Here is a 22,083-nt window from a genome sequence, read left to right as displayed (position 1 = left end):
ACACAAAAAAACAACCCTGCAGGAGCAGATGGCTTCTCTGGTGAATTCTAGCAAACACTTACGGAAGAAAAAATACCAATCCTACACAATCTCTTCTGGAAAACTGAAGAGGAGCTAATACTTACCAATTCATCCTATGAGGAAAGCATTACCCCGTTACTAAAACCAGAAAAAGACTTAAAAAAAAAAAAACACCCTACGGACTAATATTCCTCATGAACACAGATGCAAAAATTCTAGAAAGAAATTTATCAAATTGAATAAAAATATATATAAAAATATAATTCAGGGGCCAGCCTGGTGGCATAATGTTTAAGTTTCTGTGCTCCGCTTCGGCAGCCTGGAGTTCACAGGTTCGGATCCCGGGTGCAGAGCTACACACCACTCATCAAGCCATGCTGTGGCAGCGTCCCACATACAAAACAAAGGAAAACTGGCACAGATGTTAGCTCAGTGACAATCTTCCTCAAGCAAAAAGAGAAAGATTGGCAACAGATGTTAGCTCAGGGCCAATCTTCCTCACCAAAAATATATACATATTTAATGCATCATGACCAAATGGGGTTTATCTCAGGAATGCATGATTGATTTACCATTTGACAACCAATGAATGTAATTCATCATATTAACAAACTAAAAAAAGAAAACTCATATGATCATCTTCAGAGATGTAGAAATAGTATTTGAAAAACTCCACATCCATTCCTGTTAAAAATTCTCAACAAAGTAGGAAAAAAAGGCAACTTCCTCAACTGATAAAGGGTATCTACAAAAACCTACAACTATCATCATGCTTCAAAATGAAAGACTGGACACTTTTTCCCTACGATCAAGACAAGGATGACTGCTTCACCATTTCTATTCAACATCATATCAGCAGTACTAGACAGTGAAATAAAGCAGGAAAAAGAAATAAAAGGCATCCAGATTACAAAGAAAGAAGTAAAACTATCTTTATTCACAGAAGATATGATTATCTCTTTGGAAAATCCAATGAAATCTACAAAAAAGCTATAAGAACTAATATTGAGTTTAACAGGGCTGCAGGATATAGCATCCATCTATAAAAATCAATTGTATTTGTACATAATAGTATGAACAACCAGAAACTGGATGATTTACAATAGCACTAAAAAAATGAAATACTTAGGGATAAACCCAACAAAAGGTGAAACATCTGTACACTGAATACTATAAAACATGGCAAAGATAAATTATAGAAGATCTTAATAATGGGAGAGATATACTATGTTTATGGGACAGATATTATTAAGATGTCAATGCTCCCCAAACTGATCTATAGATTCAATGAAATACCAATCAATATCTGTACTAGGTTGAATACTGTGCCCCTCCCCAACCCCATACAGAATTCCTGCCCATGAGGAACCTGTGAATGTGACCTTATTTGGCAATAGGGCCTTTGCATCTTTGAAATTAAGATGAGGTTGTACTGGATTAGGATGGGCCGTAATGCAAGGACTGGTGTCCTTATAAGAAGAGGGAAATTTGAATACAGAGACACAGGACAATGCCATGTAAAGATACAGAGCACACAGACGCATAGGGGAAAAGCACGATGACAGAAATAGAAATTGGAATGATGTGTCTACACACCAAGGAATACCAAGGATTGCCAGCAACCACCAGAAGCTAAGACAGAGGCAAGAATGGATTCTCCCCTAGAGCCTTCAGATAGAGCATGGCCCTGCTGACACCTTGATCTTGAACTTCTAGCCTCCAGGACTATGAGAGAATAAGTGTCTGTTGTTTTAAGCCACCTCATTTGTGGTGCTTTGTTACAGCCCTAGGAATCTCATACAATATCCCAGAAGGTGTTTTTGTAGAAACTTACAAATTGATTTTAAATAAAATTCATATGGAAATTCAAAGGACCTAGAATAGCCAAAAAACTCTGAAAAAGAATAACAAAGTTGAAGGACTAACCCTATCTGATTTCAAGACAGTATAAAGTGACAGTAACCAAGATAGTGTGGTACTAGCATAAAGGAAGGCAAATGGATCAATGGAAAACCATAGAGTACAGACTTATAAATAACTAATTTTCCACAAAGGTACAAAGGCAATTCAGTAGAATAAGAATAGACTTTTCAACAATTGCACACCCCTATGTAAAGAAATAAACTTCAATCCACACTTTGCACCATATACAAAAATTAACTCCAAATTGGTCGCAGACCTAAACGTAACACCTAAAGCCATAAAACTTCTAGGAGAAAACCTTTGTGACCTTGAGTTAGGCAAAGATCTTTTTAGATGTGGCATGAAATGTATAATTCATAAAAAACAAAATCGATAAATTGGACTTCATCAAGATAAAAACTTCTACTCTTCACGAGATACTGTTAAGAGAATGACAAATCAAGCCACATACTGGGAGAAAATATTTGCAAATCATATATCTGATAAGAGACTTGTATCAGAATATATAAAGAACTCTCAAAATTCAATCAAACAAATAAAGAAATACATGAGCAAAAATTTTTAACAGACACAGCACCAATGAAGATACACAGATGTCGTAAGGTCCTCCAGACTCATCCCTGTTGTAGCAAATGGCAGGATTTACTTCTTTTTTAAGGCTGAATAATATTCCACTAAATATATATACCACACTTTCTTGATGCATTCATCCATCAATGGACACTTAGGTTGTTTCCATGTCTTGGCTATTGTAAACAATGCTGCAATGAACATGGGAGTGCAGATATCTCTTCAAGATCCTAATTTCATTTTCTTCAGATATATACCGAAAAGTAGGACTGCTGGATCATAGAGTAGTTCTACTTTTAATTTTTTGAGGAACTTCCATACTGCTTTCCATAATGGTTGTACAAATTTGCATTCCTATCAACAGTGTACAAGGGTTCCCTTTTCTCCACATCCTCACCAATACTTACCTTTGGTCTTTTTGATAACAGCCATTCTAATAGGTGTGAGGTAATATCTCATTGCAATTTTGATTTGCATTTCTCTGATGATTAGTGGTGTTGAGCACCTTTTCAAATGCCTGTTGGCAACGTGTATATCTTCTTTGGACAAATGTCCATTTAGGTCCTTTGCCCAATTTTAATCTGGTTGTTTTTCGCTATTACACTGTATAAGTTCCTTATATACTTTGGATACTAACCCCTTATCAAACATATGGTTTGCATATATTTTCTCTTAGGTTGCCTTTTCACTTTGTTGATTGTTTCCTTCACTGTGCAGAAGCTTTTTATGCTAAGTAAAATAAGCCAGACAAATACTACATGATCTCACTTAACTGTGAAATCTAAAATAGTCCAACTCATAGAAGCAAAGAGTAGAATGGTGGTTGTCAGAGGCTTGAGGGGGAGATGTTGGTCAAGGGGTATAAAGTTTTAGTTATGTAAATCCTGGAGATCTAATGTTCAGCATGCTGACTATATTTAAAATCAGTATATTGTATACTTGAAATTTGCCAGGAGGACAGATATTAAGAGTTCTCACATTATCATCAACAACAAAAAGAAAGTAAATACGTGAGGAGATGGATATGTTAATTAGCTTGATTGGGGAGATTATGTCACAAGGTGTTCCTATATCAAAACATCAAGTTGTATACCTCAATTATATACAGTTTTAATTTGTCAATTATATCTCAACAGAGCTGGGGGAAAAAGTTATACAGATGTCAAATAAGTACACGAAAAGATGCTTCATATCATTAGTCATTAGAGAAATGCAAATTAAAATCACAATGAAATACCACTATACCTCCACTAGAATGGCTAAAATTAAAAAGACTAATCATACTAAATGCTAGAAAGGATGTGGAGGAACTGGAACTCTTATGCAACTCTTATGGAAACAGAAAGAGTATAACCACTTAAAGTTTGGTAGTTTCTTAAAAAGTTAAACTTATTCCTACCTACCATATGATCCAGCCAGTACACTCCTAGGTATTCACCCAAGAGAAATGAAAGTGTGTGTACACACACAGACTTGCATACAAATGTTCATAGTACCTTTATTTACAATAGCCAAAAATTGAAAATAACCCAAATATCCACTAACAGATGAAAAGAAAAACTATGATACCATTCAGCAATAAGAAGGAATGAACTATGGATACATGCTACAACATGGATAAATCTCATAATAATTATGCTTAATAAAAGAAGCCAGACCAAAAAGAGTACATATTGTATAATTCCATTTATATAAAATTCTAGCAAATGCAAACTAATGTATGATGACAGAAAGATTAGTGTTTGCCTGGAGAAGGTGCAGTGTGTGGGGAGGAGCAGGAGGAATTACAAAGCAACACAAGGAAACTTTTGACAGATATATTCATTATCTTGATACTGGTGATGGTTTCACACATGTATACATATGTCAAAACTTATCAAAATGTACACCTTAAATATCTACAGTTTACTGTATGTCAATCATACATCAATAAAGCTGATTAACAAAAGAGAACATCCTAGCAATAGGAGATTGCTTAAACCTACTATGGCACGTCCTCATAACACAGTGCTCTGCTGCTATTTAAAATGATAAGATATATATTAAATTGACATGAAAATATCTTTGTTATACTTGTAGTAAAAAATCACAAGTTATAAAACTGATATAAAATGATCAAATTTACAGAAATATACACTTCAGTCACTATTTAAAGAGATAAAAATGTGGCATTATACAAATTAAATTAGTAACGGTGGTTTTTGCTGGGAAATAGAATTATACTTTTTTTTATTTTTTGCTTCTTTGTAATTTACTAAATTTTTTATATTAACCATGCATTCTTTGGGGTATTATTTTTATAAGCATATCAGGTAACAGAGATTTCAACTTACAGCTTAGCCACAAAATATTTAGGAACAAAACTTATAGTCTCCAAACCATCCCCCAGGGCTGCACACAGACACACACACAGACACACACACACACACACACACGATTTATTAATCATAACACAATATTACAGTGAGCCAGATTACAGTGAGGCCATAGGTACTACCTCTTTCAAAGAGTTTTTTCATCTTTTTTCTCTCACTAAACCTATTTTGAGAACATTTATTATATCCCAGGTATTGTGCCGGATACTTATCTCATAACTTCCCAATGAGGCAGGGGAGGTTGGATAAGGATGCTCAAGACAGAGAAGTTAAATAAAGTTTTTAGGGAGAAGGCCAATCGGGAGTTGTTTTTCATGTAATCAAATACCTTTTACTGAAAGGTCACAAAAATAATTTACAATTCTTAACAGTGAGCAAAGTTTTAGCATTTCATCAGTAAGGATGATGAAGTAGTGGTCTAAGGAAATTTAACTTTGTGGTTGGAAGCCCCTTTAAGACCACTACAAATGGGTCCATTGTAGTCGATGTGAATAATGGTAACAACTATAGGACACTGACACGGTTCAAGAGCTTTATATTTGCAATCTTAGAATGGGACATCTTTCAATCATTTAAAATGTTGTTGTCAAGTTTTTATTCACAAGTTTATTTTACAGGAAATTAAAAAAAAAAATACAACGACGATCCATTTACCCATGACCTAGATTCGTCAATCATTATTCTGTTGCCACACCGGCTTCATGTGCCTACCTAGATTTATACAATCCTGCAATGCCCTAATGAGTTGACACACAGTAAACTAAACTTTCTAGGGAACTGTTTCCTTGGGTTTTTAGTTAGTTTGTTTGTTTTTTACTGGAACAAGTTGGTAGACTGCAAACTCATTCTTAGTGCAGCATACCATGAGTTTTGCTCATTGCCCTCACATACACTATGACTAAGAGTGTAAAAATTGACAGTAATGAAAATAGAGTCAGTAGGGAAAACAGACAGGGCCTACACTATTCAGCTTAGCCACAATGAGGTTCTGTTATGACTAGTGGATGGTCAAGTGGCTAAAATAGTTGAGTGAAGACTCCTACTACTACATCCTGGTGTTTACCAATAATAGCGCTGATGTGTAACAACCTGAAAAACTTTACTAATATCAAAAACCCAAAGCAGTTCTAGAGAACATGCACCTTGAACACCGAGGGAAGAAAGACTTAAAATAGATTTGTTCATTTACTGAATGTCTAGTATCTGCTATTCTTCAGGTGCTTAAAACGCTGGTGCACATGGTGTACACCATTCTGCTTTCTATGTCTGCCCTGGGAGACCAGAGTGGGGTAGAAAGATGACAGGCTCCTCTCTAAATCAGGGATCATGACGGGTAAATCACAGGAATGATGTCAAAACTAGATTGAATGAGACCCTGCATATAACAGACTCAGGAACATGGACATTCAGTAGCTATTCCAGTGCTGTTTGGGAGCTCCCCCATCTCTCACTACCACTCATTCGCATGCTTCCCCAGCATGAGCTCCTTCCCTTCTCCCCACTCATTCTTCGGCTCTACCCTTTTCCCCTTCTCCTGCTTTCCTCTCAGTGCCTAACCACTCCCTAACCCATACCTCAAACCACACTCGAAAACAGGAAAACTTAAAAAAAGCTTCAATCATGAGATAGCCTAAAAGAAGGTGGAATAGAAGACACAAAATGGGGGGACGGTGGGAGAAGTCTGGCCACTGTTAGACACTCCGGAGTCTGAGAACCTTAGAAGATTGTGAAGCCAAATAAGTCAATGATTTAAGAATCCTGTCAGAAGCCCAGATGATAAATGAACTGCACTGCTTGGTTATCCCTGCTCAAGGAATGGAGCAATGCCATGGGTGACCCACTAGGGCAATAAACTGACTGAATTTGGGCACAGTACATTTTTCTTCCTCCCGATTTTCATCTTACTAATTCTTTCTGTCTTAAAAGAATATTAACGTGTTTACTTTGAAAAAATATCAACTGAAAGAAGAGGCAGCTGGTCTAGGAATATGCTACATTAAAAAGAAAGCCAAGGTGGTATTTAAAACCAGGGTACAGATACCCAGGAAGTGAGTGGTGCATACGTGCCTAATTGCAGGCTGGCCTCACCAGGACTGCCGAGATAAAATGGGCCATTTCATGACCTTATTTTGCAAGTTGAAAATTTATTTCAGTTTGATTGGCTAGGAAAAAAAGAGGATGATTTCATGAACTTAAAATGTAAGATGCAGTATTCGGCTGGAAAACAGAGATATAAGAGTAGCACAGTTAAGGTGCTAAATTGATCCCGACAGACACACGATTTAAAGGCTGTGCTGATGTTTCCCCTTCCAGCACAGCAGGCACTCCCAACAGAAGTGATGAGAAGGGTTGAAGAAATAAGCTTGGATGTTCAAAAGATAATCCTTCGGATTTATAAATAGAAAAGCTATATCAGAGAGAGAAAATATGCAGCATCATTGTTGGGAAAAGATTTAGGCAAAATAGTTGGGGGTATCTGCTATGAAAAAAGTCCTAAAACAGGCAATCTATTCTTCCTTTCTGCCACTTGACAGGAAGATGGGCAAGCAGGGACTCTGCCCTTGGCCCTGCACCTTAGGAGCCTCCTGTACTTTGAAGCACCTTTCTTGAAATTTTCTAAATCCTCCTCTGGTTGTGGGGACCAGTTGTGGCTGGCAGGGCCAGCAGTCAAGGCACCCCAATTCTGTACGAGGACCTGCTCAGGACACCTCGAGTCTGCACCTGCTTGGGCCTGGCCCCCATCTCACCTCTTTCAAGCACTCTCTGACCCTACTCCATATGGAAGGTCCATCACATGCCCCAGGAACTCTGGGGCTCATATCCACCAGGTTGTTCTGGACCATGGTGGCCAGGCTTGTTTCCAACAGGGAGGCTGATGAGTAGATTGCCCCTGCTGGCTGGCATGGCATTTCATTTATGGAATCCCATGAGATTGGCCACCAGAATGTTGCTAATATGCCCATGTCAAGTGACTCAAACTGTTTAGATGGACAGAGCCCCCGCCAAAAAAAATATTTGCTCAGAGCCACAACCCCTAAGGAAAGCCCTGGTGAGAGGGGAGGGTGAACATCTGAATTAAAGTTAAATCATCAAGTTAGAATAGAAAGCAATCCAAAACATTTTTTGAAGAGAAAAGAAACATCCTTGCATGTATACATATCTATGCATATATATATAATCGCTTTTTTTGTCTTGATCTCCTGTTAAAATCTGATTTATATGCCACAAATTTGGTTTCCAGGGACATAATATCTTTTAAATTCTTTTTAAAATGTCTTACCAAACATTCATTTCCCAGGAACAAGGTTTTCTGGGGAAGAAGAGATTGTCTGAGAAATTCTGATTTAAACAAACAGGGGTTTTGTTGCAGCCTTGAACATGCTGACATGAATTATGAAAAAGCAAAAGGGGATGCAGCCCCTCCAAGCCTCATATGACCAAGGACCCCTTTTTCCAAGCATCTTATGGGAATAGATGGAAAATGCTGTTTTAAAAGAATAATGCAGAAAAACACACACACATGCACACACACCCATACACACAGGATATCTATTTAAGTGCTTGGGAGGGAAAAATAGAGAAGGATGAGTTCATCCTTTGCCAGGTCCATTTTTGTAAACAGAAAAGCAAGATCAGCTCTTTGATCTTGACATTCAGGCATCTCCCTGTAAGCAGGTAAGGATATCTCCCAGAGAAGATTCTGCAATGTATTTAAGGTTTGGGCCATTAGAGGGCTCTGTAGGCCTGATGGATTTCTGTTTCCAATCCCAGGACACACTCAAGAGAATTATCGCTATGATGAGGCTTGGTGTATGAGACACACAAATCCACCAGAGATGAGGAACGTTTCGATCACCACATTTTGAGCTTCTGGGTGGGATTAATACAAATGCTTTTCTTCCTCATAAACCATATGATAAAAATAGCAAACTAGAGACATAAACCTATCTGTTCAACATAGAATGACCCATTAAATATTTTTTAAATATTAAAATAAAATTTAAATGGACCATCTATAGTATTACAATATATGTATCTGGGAGAAGCCTTTTCAGATACATCACAGCTTTCTAGCTTTCAATATTCTGCTTCCTTGCAGCTAGCATTTCATTTTCTCCTGGCATTTCTATTTATTCTTTTTCATCATTTCTCTGTGCATGTCCAAAAACATTATCGTCCATATGAGACAATCCATTCATTTACATGATATATCTTGACATACAATCTTATCAACACATCTACTATTATAAGCACACATGTATGTGTATGAGTCCAATAGCCCTAAATATGGAACATTTTAAGTTACACTATTTTTCAATGGAGCAGTTATAAATGGTCAGTCATGACACACACTTGACTCAGCCGGATATTTCCCTGGAAGAAATCTGTTAATTCACTGTGGTACTTTGTTCATGGCCACAAATTTGTACCACGTGGAAATCCTGATGGCCTAACGTGGTCCCAAGAGCAGCGGCATCAACATCACCTGGGAGCTTGTTAGAAAAGCAGATTCTTGGCCCCCATCCCAGATCTGCTGAATCAGAGACTCTGCTAGTTGGGACCCAAAAGGCTGAAGTAACACAAAATGGGTCTATCGGTATCTACAGAGGGAATCGTCAAGACGCTTCAGGAAAAGGCAGCATCTGTAATCTGTAAATAAAACTAGATTACCTCGCCCAGTAAGCAAGAATGTAGACTGAAATATAAATCTTTGTTTCATTCCCACTCTTTACATCATGACATGAGACTAACAGCCATTGAGTCAATGGAAATGCTTCAAGTCACACACTGTGGTCCACCGGGTAGCGCTATATTGCTTCTCAGATTCAGCCAAAATGACAGAAAACCCCTTCTGCCTCCTCCCCAGATTAAAAGAAAACAACATAAATGAAGCTGAACCCCAAAATGCACCCCCATAATGTCTCTGGTAGTCAGTTCTTGGAAAATCGCATGGCAGACTAATGGACATGACACACAGCCAGTAAGTTTCAAAAGGTACTGGTGGAGAGGTGCTTTTCCTTCCCTTCCAACAGCCTTGGAGTCGTGCATAGAGACTAGCCAAGCTGGGGCAAGCGGCTCTACCAGCTGACGGCGTCCCTGCAGCAGCCACAGCTGGAGACGGGTCTGTTTTGAAAGGTGCTTCTTCTCCCTCTCCCCGACTCTTGACTTTTCCCATAACTCTCACTCAACAACACCAGCAAAAGTTAATGCTTCCAGAAGTACTTAGGAGCCTCTTCTGGCATTTGTAATTTTTAAAAGTGCTTTCATTCTTTTTTTTTTCCCAACCATGAAGGACCCTTATGTGAGCCAGCAAGCTGCAAATAAAGAAACATTTTAAAAGAAAGAGCACTTTTGAACCCCATTTTTATTTCAGAACTAGTCTGTGTCACGGTTTCTCTACTTCAGTTGCCTCAACTGCTAAATGGAAATGTCCTCAGCTAAGTACACAAAGCTTCTAGGTGACCACATGCTCTATTTGTGATGGAATTGAGAGGATGTTCTTGGAGGGTCCAGGTGAAAGCAACTTGCATAAGGGTATTATCGCCACACCACACCCTCGCTTTGAAGACTGATGCAGCAAAAAAGAGAATGAAGCCGAGCTGTTAGCAAATACAAAGGGACAGCACAACTTGGAAATGAAAACCGTTCAAGTTTGGTGCTAGGCAACTGGTGGATGCTGGGTAAGATCATTTGGCTCTAAGACAACTATCCCTGGCAGCATCTGTGTATCCACAGACATAATCTGTCCATGCACTGATAACCATGCAATTCCCCCACCTCAAATGAGCTGCTAAATCACATTTCAAGCCCTAGCTAGCTCATCAAATTCAGCATCTCATACAAACAACAGGAGGAAAACCATCGCTAAAAGTATTGTACCTGTTGATAAATGTTCTTGAAAGGGATGACAAATGATGATTTGCCACTGCACTGCTCCCGAGTTTTCATTTTCTGAGCTCCCTGTTATTAGTACATTATTTCTGTTATCATCAATAGGATGTGACTCTAATTGGGATGTTGTACATAGTGTTGTTATCGATGTGCTCCATAACTACAGTATCGTGTTCGCACCTCTTGCAAAATGTAATTATTTCCGACCCTGAGAACACTAGGAGGAAATGATATTGGCATGGCTTCTCTGGGGACTTTCACTTTAAAACAAAGAGATGGCTTCAATGGCATTAGGAGCAGATCTGGAAGTCAAGACTATTCTTGAGGCAATGAGACAGCCAAGCCACTAGCAGGGACAGGTCTGCAGTCCCACAGGGTAGCTGTCAGTGGAGCACACACACCCAGGGGACTTTGAAAGCAGGAGGAATGCTGACATTTCCATTTGCCAAATCATGTAAATGGACTAGACCCTGCTAAAAGTCAAAGATTTAAAAATATGCACCTCTTTTAATTTCATTTTCCTATCCTCTACTAGGAATCAATATGAAAGAATAACGAAGGCACAAACATGAATTAATATGTATTGAGGTTCACTGACATGCTGGTGAAATAACAGAAAAATGGGAAGCAAGCTGTGGCCACAATCAGGGTTTGGTACATCCATCTGATAGAATACTCCGGCTAAACATTTTTTTTGAAAAGACAGTTTTATGACATGAAAAAATACTCAATAAAATTCAATAGAAAAGTCAAGAATACACAGCAATACAATGTGCATTCTGTGGTGCAAAATCGATAGATACCTAGAAAAAAAATGACTAAAAAAAAATAAACCCAAGGGCATTAGTGGCTATGTCAGAGTGGTCTGATTTAAGGGATCATTAAAATTCTTCATTTTGCACTTTTCAGTATTTGCCCAATTTTCTAAAATAAGCATGTACTACTCTTAATAATTAAAAAAATGAGTATTTTCGGGGCCGGCCCGGTGGTGCAAGTGGTTAAGTGCGCGCGCTCCGCTGCGGCGGCCCGGGGTTCGCTGGTTCTGATACCGGGCACGCACCGACGCACTGCTTGGCAAGCCATGCTGTGGCGGCGTCCCATATGAAGTGGAGGAAGATGGGCACAGATGTTAGCCCAGGGCCGTCTTCCTCAGCAAAAAAAGAGGAGGATTGGCGGATATTAGCACAGGGCTGATCTCCTCACAAAAAAAAAAAAAAAAAATGAGTATTTTCAAATATTGTACATCTCCTATTTGAGAATGCTTTAGACATACCAAGCAAACCCGAATGACAACTGAAATTCTATTGTTGGCTCTAACGCCTGCCAGTTTCTTTAGTGCTGACCTCTGACTGTCCTCCACCACGGTACCTTCGTGGACATCCCAGTGTGTCCCAAGCACTCACCTGGGAAGGTGTCGTCACACTGATTTCTGGAACAAAGTTGTCCTCAAAGAAACTGATGATGTTCTCCTGCTGCAGTTCCTTTGTTGGGGTGACTTTAGGCAGAGGTGGAACAGGAGGCCCTTTCCTTGTCTATAAAACATTAAACACAAACAAACGGTAGTTAATTCAGCCAAAGATGATGCATAAGAGGTGCAGGAATGTCATGTGAACAGAGCTAGGCAGACAGATCGACCACTGATTGAAAGTTAGATCTGCCTGTAGAAATAAGCCTACGTCTGACTCAGGCAGAGAATGCCGTTTACCTGGGTGGCTCTCTGAGCGCTGACAAGCAATGGTCCAACAAGAAAAATTCAGGCTATGAGGCTCCATTCATCTCCACACAAGTGCTACCTCTATACAGGGCTGCAGGGCCAGGTCCCTGTGTCTCTAAAGTTAAACTAAAGCAATATCTTCTCTAAAGTAAACTGAAAATGATTTCTCACCTCAGCAATAGATTAGAATTTTAAAACTAAAATCAAGCAAGCTTTTCCCTGGAATCAGTGAGATCACCTATAGGCAGCATACATTTCACTTTCCACTCTAGTATTCCGAAAAGTTAAGAACTTTAGAGATCTATTACATATATCTTCTTATGACGTTCCTTAGTTTCAGCCATACCCATGAAAGCTTGAACAAGACTGGAGACTTCAAGTTTTCTACAAGAATGTCATTTTCACCCAAAGATAAGGGTGGCAATTTTCCTCTATATTTACCTTTCCCAGCTCTTACTGTTTCTATCATTTGTTCCATACACTTTTGTTGAGTGTCTACTCATGTGCAATATACTGTAGCTGATACAAAAAATGTGAAATGACATACAGACATAACAGGTTTTCTCGGCCATACTTGCCCGAGTGTTACCTAAGGTGCTCCAGGAGGGAGGTTTCATGGGGAAGGTAGGATTAAACGGGGCCTTGAAGGAAAGGATTCTGAAAGCAAGAGATGGGAGAAGAGGATATCATACGAGGCTGAGGAAGCTGAGATTGTGGAGAGAAGTCTCAACACACTCAAGCAGAGGGTGTGTGAGGAAATATAAAAATCCAGATAAGAAAAATAAGTGGAGTCCTTAGTGACAATGACAACGCCTAAAGCCTCATACCTCAAAGTCTCCCCAACTGGAAGACTCCCTCAGCACCACAGGATTATCCCAGATGGGGTCATCTCATCACAAGTTCTTCCATTCCCCCCAACATATTTGATCTCTGTCTACCTGCGAAGGTGACCTAGGCCTTGCTGGTACAGGAGACGTGGGTGCCAGTGTATGATTGGGGCTAGCTGTCGGGCTCGGGATGGGCGAAGGCTCCTCAGGCGGCGATGGCGTCTTCGCGATGCGGAGAGGACCGGAATCGCTAGATGAACGCATGAGAGTGAAAAAGGGGCCTTCTCAGGAACAGTACTTATTTATCAGGGGTATTCATGCCAGAGAAATCTTGAGGCATAATAGGCCCTGTTTATCATCTATTCCCCCTTCCAGGTTATTCTGGTTATTAACAGTGATGGTGATAATTGGTACCATTTATTGTCCACTATACGCCAGACCCCGTTCATATTTTATCTCTAATCATCACAGCACCCATGCATTATTGCCCCCACTTTACAAGTAAGTAAAGTGGGGCACAGAGAAGTTAAAAAACCCCTGACGTCACTCAGTAATTTAGCAGATCTTAATTCAGACCTTAGTAAGGCAAACCCCCTGTTCTTTCCACCATGCCACATTGGATCTGCAAGAATCTTCCAAATATAAGCTCAATTAATTGAACTAATTTCACTGCTGATTTACAAAAGCATCTTGCTGTCATAATCTACAAAAAAAAAAAAAAACCTACCCTGAAAATTATGAATTTTATGTTAAAAGGCATCCTTAGGATGGTGTTAGTTAAGGTTTTGTAGGAGTGCTTTCTGAAAACATTTGGAAATCAATTTATTAATTGTTTCTCTTTCTACACCTTATAGAACAATGATGCAACTCAGACACCTTGAAACATGCAAACAAATTACGTGATGGAAGAGAGGCAGTAATGTTTACTGAGAACCCACCACGGTCCCAGCACCGGGCCAGATGCTTGTGAACAGGCCAAGCGCAATGACTAAGAGGACATCTGAACACATCCTACTCTCTAAGAATTTCTAAAGTCTAACGATCAAGGGAACAGGGTGCGTACCCCAAAATAAACGAGCACATACACCACGGCACAGTCTACATATTCAAGGGGCCGAGGGAATGGGTCTTGTGGAGAGAACACGGACGTGCGCATGAGTGGGGCTGTGCCAGCAATCATGGCCTCCATCGGGAGCACAGCCCCAGTCAATCTTAATAAGATTCCACTGAGCTCACTCACCCCCTTGCGCTGCAGAGGAATATTGAAAAAAATGAAAGGAACATTTGTTAAGCGGCCATGGCCCCATTTTTATCTTCATTTTATCTGATTCGGCAACACTGAAATTTCCAGGTGCATTTGTCCCCTTCTCTCTATCAGAGAGCAATCCGTATTTTTTTTCATGCACTTCATTTCTAAAGCACCCAAATGTCGTTTTGATGTTCTTATTACAATTATTTCTTTGTTCCTAGCCCTATACTGAAATAATTATATTGGAAACAATAGCTCTAACCCTTTCATGTATTCTTTTAGGCAATGGTCTTTCCCTTAGAAAGAGAAGATACAGTTAATGCTCACTTAGTAGAGTAGCCGAAGCACAGACTATGAGTACAGCTAATCCAAAGAGCACGGACTAAGAAACTCAGCTATCTCCAGCGAGATCCAAACACTAACACATGGAGATGGTGGTGCCTGTGCAGCAGCGTGTGTATTTTTACAAATGCATGTGTATGAGTGTATACATTGATATTAAAATCGCAAATGTAGAACGTTAGGATTGCATATTACCTTAGAAGCTGTTTAGTTCAATAGCGTCTTTTTTTACCCTACTGATTAAAACAAATGAGATCTTTAACCAGAGACGTTCTTGGACTTCCTCAAGGAAGGCACAGCAAGTGAAGTGCAGCGTCATAAACCTGAAAGCTGCGTCCTCTGACTTCCAGCACAAGGCTCACTAGCCTGCATTCCTTGAGTACATAATGCCTGAGAAGGACGGAACAAAAGGGACTCCAAAAGCACAGCAGAAAGCTGGTGTGAAGCCAAACCCTGGCAAGGCAGACAATTCACCTACGGATCACCGGGCCTTCGGTGTACTCAACCGGCATGCTCAAAATAACAACGTGCCATAAAACCAAAACAATGCAGAGTTCACCAGGCCGAGTTGGGAGGTGACATGGTTGCGAGGTCTCACCTACTTGCTCTTTCCTTTCCCAAAATGGATTCATTCAAGATGCCAGCACCAATGATAAGTATCAGGACTGTCACGAGTTTGGGGGATTTCTTTCTTCTCCAAGGAAAGTAACAAGAATACAACTAGAAATTATATGTTAAAAATTTACACCAGTGCTGTCAGGTTCCATGGAAAGCAGAGAGAGGCAGATAGTCAATTCCATTGTGTCAGTGACAAAAGCCCACACTGGGTAAATCTGAAAACTAAAGGTAAATGTGAAAGCACAGAACTAAGGCTGGAGTCAGCCTCCAGAGGGGAAGGCTCCTTAGTTTTAGATTTTACAGGATGAGTAAAATAGTACAGGCTGGGACAGACTGCAGACAGTGCAACAAGCATGGTGTTTAAGGTGTACGGACATGGACTTGGCTGTGATGAGCATGGCCTACCTGGGAGCTCCTTGAATGGTGAAGGCCTTGTCAGCGTGCTGGTCGCCCAGTTTCGTCATCACTTCATACAGTTTGTGGCAAAGCTAAAGGGACAGAGGCCACTTGTCTATTAATGGCAAGTCATTCTGGTGCCAATTCAGGCTATTGCCCCAAAGAAGGAATTCTTTATTGAAAAGCTAAGAATCTTATGATGGTATCAATGGTGTCAGAATAATTTAAATTCTATGTGGTCCAACTTAAAATTCACATCAAAACTGAAAGACCACAAACACAAATAAACTAAAAAAAATCAAAATATATTTATTAACCAGAGTATAGAATAGAAAACAAAAACATTATTTATGTTTACTCTACTAGAGATAAAGTCACACAACCACCCTGCTGAACTAAGAAAATACTAGTTGATGACAGAGCTGCTGATGATCTGAATATTTGGAGACCAAATTTCCCTCAGCCTAAGGTATCACTTGAAACTCCAACTTTAAAAACTGACTGAAGAAAAAAACAACTCTGACAAGATAAAAAGAATTTCAGAAGAGAAATAAAAGCAGGTAGTGATTCCTGAGAGTATTTTTGTATACCCACAAACTAAAATCTTTAGAAAATATAGAAAACTATGTGGTCACTACAAAAAAACTGTAGAACTATTACTGAGATACATAACACACTATTAAAAGAAACACGCAAGAGAGTGAATTCTTTGCATAACGCTATGCCATTTCATTTGCTGCCAGAATAAACGTTCATTTACTTTACATTCCATAAGTAAAAATAATCATCATCACTCACCATGGCAATTTCCTTATGAAACTTGGCCTCCAGGCTGGAGACATTTTTGAAAGTATTGACATAAAATCCAACTCGTCTGCCATGTGGAGACACAAAGAGCAAAGAAGAGAGGGGAAAGACAGTCAGAAAAACTGTATTTTTAATGGCAATGAACTCTATGGCAATGAACTCTATTAAAAACAGGTTTTCTGGACCGGCCCCGTGGCTTAGCGGTTAAGTGCGGGCACGCCGCTGCTGGCGGCCCAGGTTTGGATCCCGGGCGCGCACCAGCGCACCACTTCTCCGGCCATGCTGAGGCCGCGTCCCACGTGCAGCAACTAGAAGGATGTGCAGCTACGACATACAACTATCTACTGGGGCTTTGGGGGAAATAAATAAATAAATAAATTTAAAAACAGGTTTTCTTTATATAATTTTGAATAATATTGGATTAAATAAAGTAATCCAAAGTTTGCCCAACGTTTCCTGATTTGTTAGTGAACAAAAATAACATCTTTCGGCACAGAGCGTGACCTCTTCTAAAATGCAGTTAATACCATAACGCAGTGGTCCTCACACTTTAATGTGCATCAGAATCCCCTGGAGGTTTGTTTGGGATTCAGTAGGTCTGAGGTGGGGACTGAGAATTTGCATTTCTAACACACACTAGGTGATACTGAAGCTGCTGTTTCCCAGATAAGACTTTTGGAACCACCGCCCTAAGAATTTGTTTGTATTTTAGATATGTATATGTAAAGGTTCTGAGATAGAGAATTTTATTATTAATTTTTATAAAATATAAATGGTCTAGTTTCAGTATCATATATTTGATTCTGAAATTTGTTTAACGGAGGGAAATAAAAAAATCACAAATTAATTACAATTCTTTAGCTAAAGTGAGAACATGCTATCACTAAGCAAACAGAAACATAAGCTGTCCATCCACAATATCTCACACATGTTTGTGAAGCAAAGTCACTGGGGGTGGTGTTCTATGACATGAGCAAAGTCCCTCAGTCTTCATTTTTATGTCCCTAAGTACACCAGTCAGAGGCAGATTCAGCCCAGTGCACCCAGTATAAGCTCCCTCTGAATCTAAATGAGGTTTCTTTGGACTCTATATTAACTCAATCCTTCTTGAATCCATCTGAGTAAACTACTACTTTAATTTAATTCATGTTCTTGTTTCAATGACCTCAAAAATAACCCCAGCAATCTGATTGGTTAATTAGATTCCAAATCTCAATCAAGAACCAAGTAAGGACCTAGATACAGAAATGTTAGGTAGGCCTACAATATGGAATAAACATATATTCAGGGAGTTTATAAAATAGGGTATAAGAATGTGCCTGCACACAGTAGGCACCCATCTTATTTAAACAGTGAGCTGAAAGGATAGAAAAAAGGGAGCTTCTTGTGGTTGAGCCGCTCCTTGCAGTGAGTAGGCTTCCAACAAGCAGAGGTGGACGAGTGTTGTATCATCATTAGAGCCAACAGAAAGAGCAGCGCTCTCAGCACTTTTATACATTTCCTCACTTAATTCTCATAACTACCCCCGAGGCAGTGATCCTCATTCTATATCCAGGAAAACTGAGGCACAGAGAGATTAACTGTCCCAAGGTCATGCAATTAATAAGTGGAGAACCAGAATTTGAATCTAAAAGGAGGAAAACGCAATAGAAAAGCATGGAATGTTCGCCAGGAAATTCCGCTTAAGCATGAATATTGTTATTTCAGTGCTACAGAAATCTGTTTTCTCATGAATTAGGTGGTTTGGAATTTTAACAAAATAAAAGCTAGAAGTCCAATTTAGAGATTCAGAGATAAAGTAATAGTTGGGTGCTAAATCCATCCCACCGACAAGACTTACTTTTTCTATGGCTTATCTTGTACCTTAAATTCCTTCCATGTTCCACTAAATCTTAATTTTCTATACCTATCGTGATCATGTGTTCCTGATTTCATATATTTTTTCATTTAATTGATTTAAAATTACATACATAATCATGTACATGTGTGTGTGCATATATACAAAAAAATCCTGGCACAGCCTGTTTGGGAAATGGTAACTAGTTGGCAGGATCAGACTGGAAACCTGGGAGATGAGAGCCTGGTGAGGCTGACCCGTGCTCTGGGGCAGCGGACCTTCCAGATCACGAAGCAGCATTTATTTGCAGGCAATAGTTGTTTGCAGCCCCTCGCCATGTTTGCGACAGAGGAAAGGAGAGGACTTGGACCTGCATTTGAGGAAGCTAACTAAGGCAGCAGCCGGATGGGAGAGAAGAGACTGCAGGAGGCCTGCAATACTGTGCAGAGAGGCCCAGCTCATTGTACTGTTTGCAGAGAAGCCTTCCTGGGCGCTTTCAGTGGCAAGCCAGGACCCCTTCTCTAGGATCCCAACAGGACAGTAATTCCTCACACCTTTCCTCATTCAGTTACTCAACAAAGGGCCTACCCAGCTGTGGGTACACGCCTACCGGTGGGCTAAGGTGGCTCTGGGAACTAATGCGGTTAGAGGAACACCAGAGGGGCTGATCAATGAACACATGCTCCATTCCTTCTGGTAAGAAAGAAGCAGATTTCAAAACAGCATGAGACTGTTAGGTCACTGCAAAAGGCCATACATGATTAAATATCAAAAATGAGTAGATATGGACAGAAACAGCTACAGGAACTGAGAGGAGCAATGGGCCCTGTGCCAGCTGCAAACATCTGCTTGAGAGGACAAACCTAGGCGACCCTGAAGAACGGGTCAGATTTAAATAGGAAATGGGTGCAGATGGGGGCAGTGGGCGGTGAAGTTGAAGTTGACTGGTGGGTATTGCTCTATTTTCACTGATTTTTCACTATGATAAACAAAACCCCGATGAAGATCTATGAATTAAAACTTTGTGCACAGCTTTACCATTTCCTTAGAGTAAGTTTCTTGAGTGTAAACGCTGTGCAAAAGGCAGAGACAACCGAAGTTTTGATGGGCCCTGCCAAAGGGCTCCCCCGCTGGCTAGGCCTTTACATTCTCGCAGCTTTGAATATGACTTTACACAAACCTCTGTAAATTTGCTAGGCAAGAGTTAGCATCTTGCTGACTTTTACATTTATACTCCTTTGATTAAAGTTGTGTTAACACTTTTTTGTTCAAGTATTTGTTGCCATTTGTATTTCTCCTTTTGTGAGTCACCTAGTCATGTGTTTTGCTTATTTCTTAGTGCCTGTTTTTTTCTTACTATTTGTAAGAGATTTTCTATTAAACATATTGAACCTTGGATACATTTAGCAAAAACAAGAATCCTCATTCTTCCAACTTTAAATTTTGTTTTCTGATATACAGCCTATCTTACCTCGTTTATATCAATTATTATTTAGAGAAATAATTGGTGCAGAGCCAGAAAGAAATACCTTATTTAGAATGACTAAACAAACATCTATAATTTTCTAATATTTTTATGGTTTCTTTTCATAATTTTGAAATTAAAACTAGGATGTATTTAATTTAGAAAAAAGTGGTCAACACTTTTGATGCAACTTATCAGATAATGATTTTCTCCAATTTTTGAAACCGGAGGCTCTTTCAAAGTAGACTGCCTGTGACTAGTTCACTCGGCAGGCCCAGGACCTAATGCAGCACCTGGTCAGAGCAGGCAGGCAGTAAATATTTCATGAATGAAGGAATGAATGAACAATCGAACAAGCCAATGAATGAACCACCGTGACACTCGTTCCACTGGAAGGGCATATTCTGACTGTAACCCTGGCTTGTAAAAAACTAGTGTCACCAGCAATGAAATATGCATCCACAAAGACTACCAGGCTCTGAATACTGATATTATCTGCTAGCGAGGTTTCATTTCACAAATTCTTCAAAAACAAGGGACTCTGAGACATTACCATTTCCCCAAAGGACTTCTCTGAGGCATCCTCAGGCCCCTTCTGGTTAACTGTCAAGACCAACTTAATTTCTTTATTAAGACATTTCTTTATTCTTGGAAACAGTGGGAAGGATTAACAGCTGAGCTTATGACAGCCATAGTGTGCAGGCCAGGACACTCTCCCCTCTGCATTGCCCTAAGGGAACCTGCCTCCCGGGGTGGGGTGCGGGGCAGAGGAGGGGGCCGCCACTGCTTCCCCTGAGCCCCCTGCAATGGAAGAAGCATCCTCTGAGATCCCTGACTTACCATTGGGGTGAAGTGGGAGAAAGAATAGTTTTCTTCAGCTCTCCTCTGATCCTCTGAGCTTATTTACACTTTCTCCTCTGAGATTTATGCCACACATATTCAACCTCTTCATAGCTCTTCTATCAACCTCCCAGCACCCCCACCCCAACCCCATTCACTGCCCCCAAGCACACATGTCTTGTGGCTTCCCGCTCTCTCCTTCACCAAGTCCCAACACTAATACAGCAGACTCGACATCCATGTGACTATCCAACTAAAATACAAACTCCTAACTCACTGCATATCCTGGATCTTGCCATCACTCACAAGTGAAATGAGAAAATTCAGGGGCCCACTCACCTAATTTCCTGGGCCACAAGATCCTTCATTCATTCAGTTCCATTCCACCTGCTGACTTTTTTCTTAATCTCTCTGAGATCACTCCCCTTTTCTTCCAGGCCATTGTCCCTCTCAGATTCAACATCTTGCTTTACCAAGCTTGGGCCCCGTGGCATACCCCTCAACACCCTGGCCGACTCTGTCACACCCTCAGCCCTTGTCCTATCCCCTACTCACCCCAAATATTCTCAGTCCTAAATCACCCCACCTTTGCCACTGCCATCTTCTCAAAATGACGAAAGTTATTTTTAAAAAGCTCCCTTGCCCTGTCATCCACCTATATCTGCTGCCATGATTCCTCACGCATCATAGTCACAATCTTCAAAATGACGGACGATCTACTGTTTCTGCTTCTTCATCTCCCATGCAGCCTCCAATGCCTGTAACCAGGCTTCTGACCCCCCATCGACCGGAACCTCTCTGGAACTTTACCGAGGGCAATGCATCTTTAGTCCTCAGCTACTTGACCTCTCTATTGTGATGGTGCTCCTGGCACCCCCTCACTTGTGAAGTTCTTTCTAGTCTTGGCTCTTTGAGATACTGCTCTTCCACGTCTCTTCCAGGTCTCCTTCTACATCTCTGACTATTTCTTCTCAGGCTCTTCTGAGGCTCCTCTGCTGCACATTCCTTAAATATTGGTGCTCTTGAAGCTTCTGTTTTTGGCCCTCATCTTGCCATCTGATCTATTTCACTACCAGCCTCATTAACTCTCACGACATCAACTACCACCCCTAAGGCAATGACTCCCAAACCTCCTCTTAAGCTCCAGACCTAGTTAGCTCCATAGACATATCCTTCGGGACTTCCTAATGATTCTTCAAACTCAACA

The 22,083-nt window shown here is 40.2% G+C and overlaps 1 protein-coding gene across 3 annotated transcripts in view; it reads right to left on the bottom strand.

Moving 5' to 3' along the window:
• The window catches only part of AMPH (amphiphysin), a 243,767-nt gene that overhangs the window by 52,241 nt on the left and 169,443 nt on the right, over window positions 1-22,083 (bottom strand). For all 3 annotated transcript variants that reach the window (XM_058570689.1, XM_058570705.1, XM_058570697.1), the window contains exons 8-11: window positions 16,726-16,801; window positions 15,937-16,019; window positions 13,434-13,572; window positions 12,185-12,313 (exon numbers count right to left, since the gene is read on the bottom strand). In XM_058570689.1, the coding sequence (XP_058426672.1) occupies window positions 12,185-12,313; window positions 13,434-13,572; window positions 15,937-16,019; window positions 16,726-16,801 (427 nt within the window). The remainder of the gene's footprint in view (window positions 1-12,184; window positions 12,314-13,433; window positions 13,573-15,936; window positions 16,020-16,725; window positions 16,802-22,083) is intronic.

The sequence above is a fragment of the Diceros bicornis genome, chromosome 3 (assembly GCF_020826845.1).
Source record: "Diceros bicornis minor isolate mBicDic1 chromosome 3, mDicBic1.mat.cur, whole genome shotgun sequence".
NCBI lineage: Eukaryota > Metazoa > Chordata > Mammalia > Perissodactyla > Rhinocerotidae > Diceros > Diceros bicornis.
This window is presented reverse-complemented; position numbering and strand designations above follow the sequence as displayed.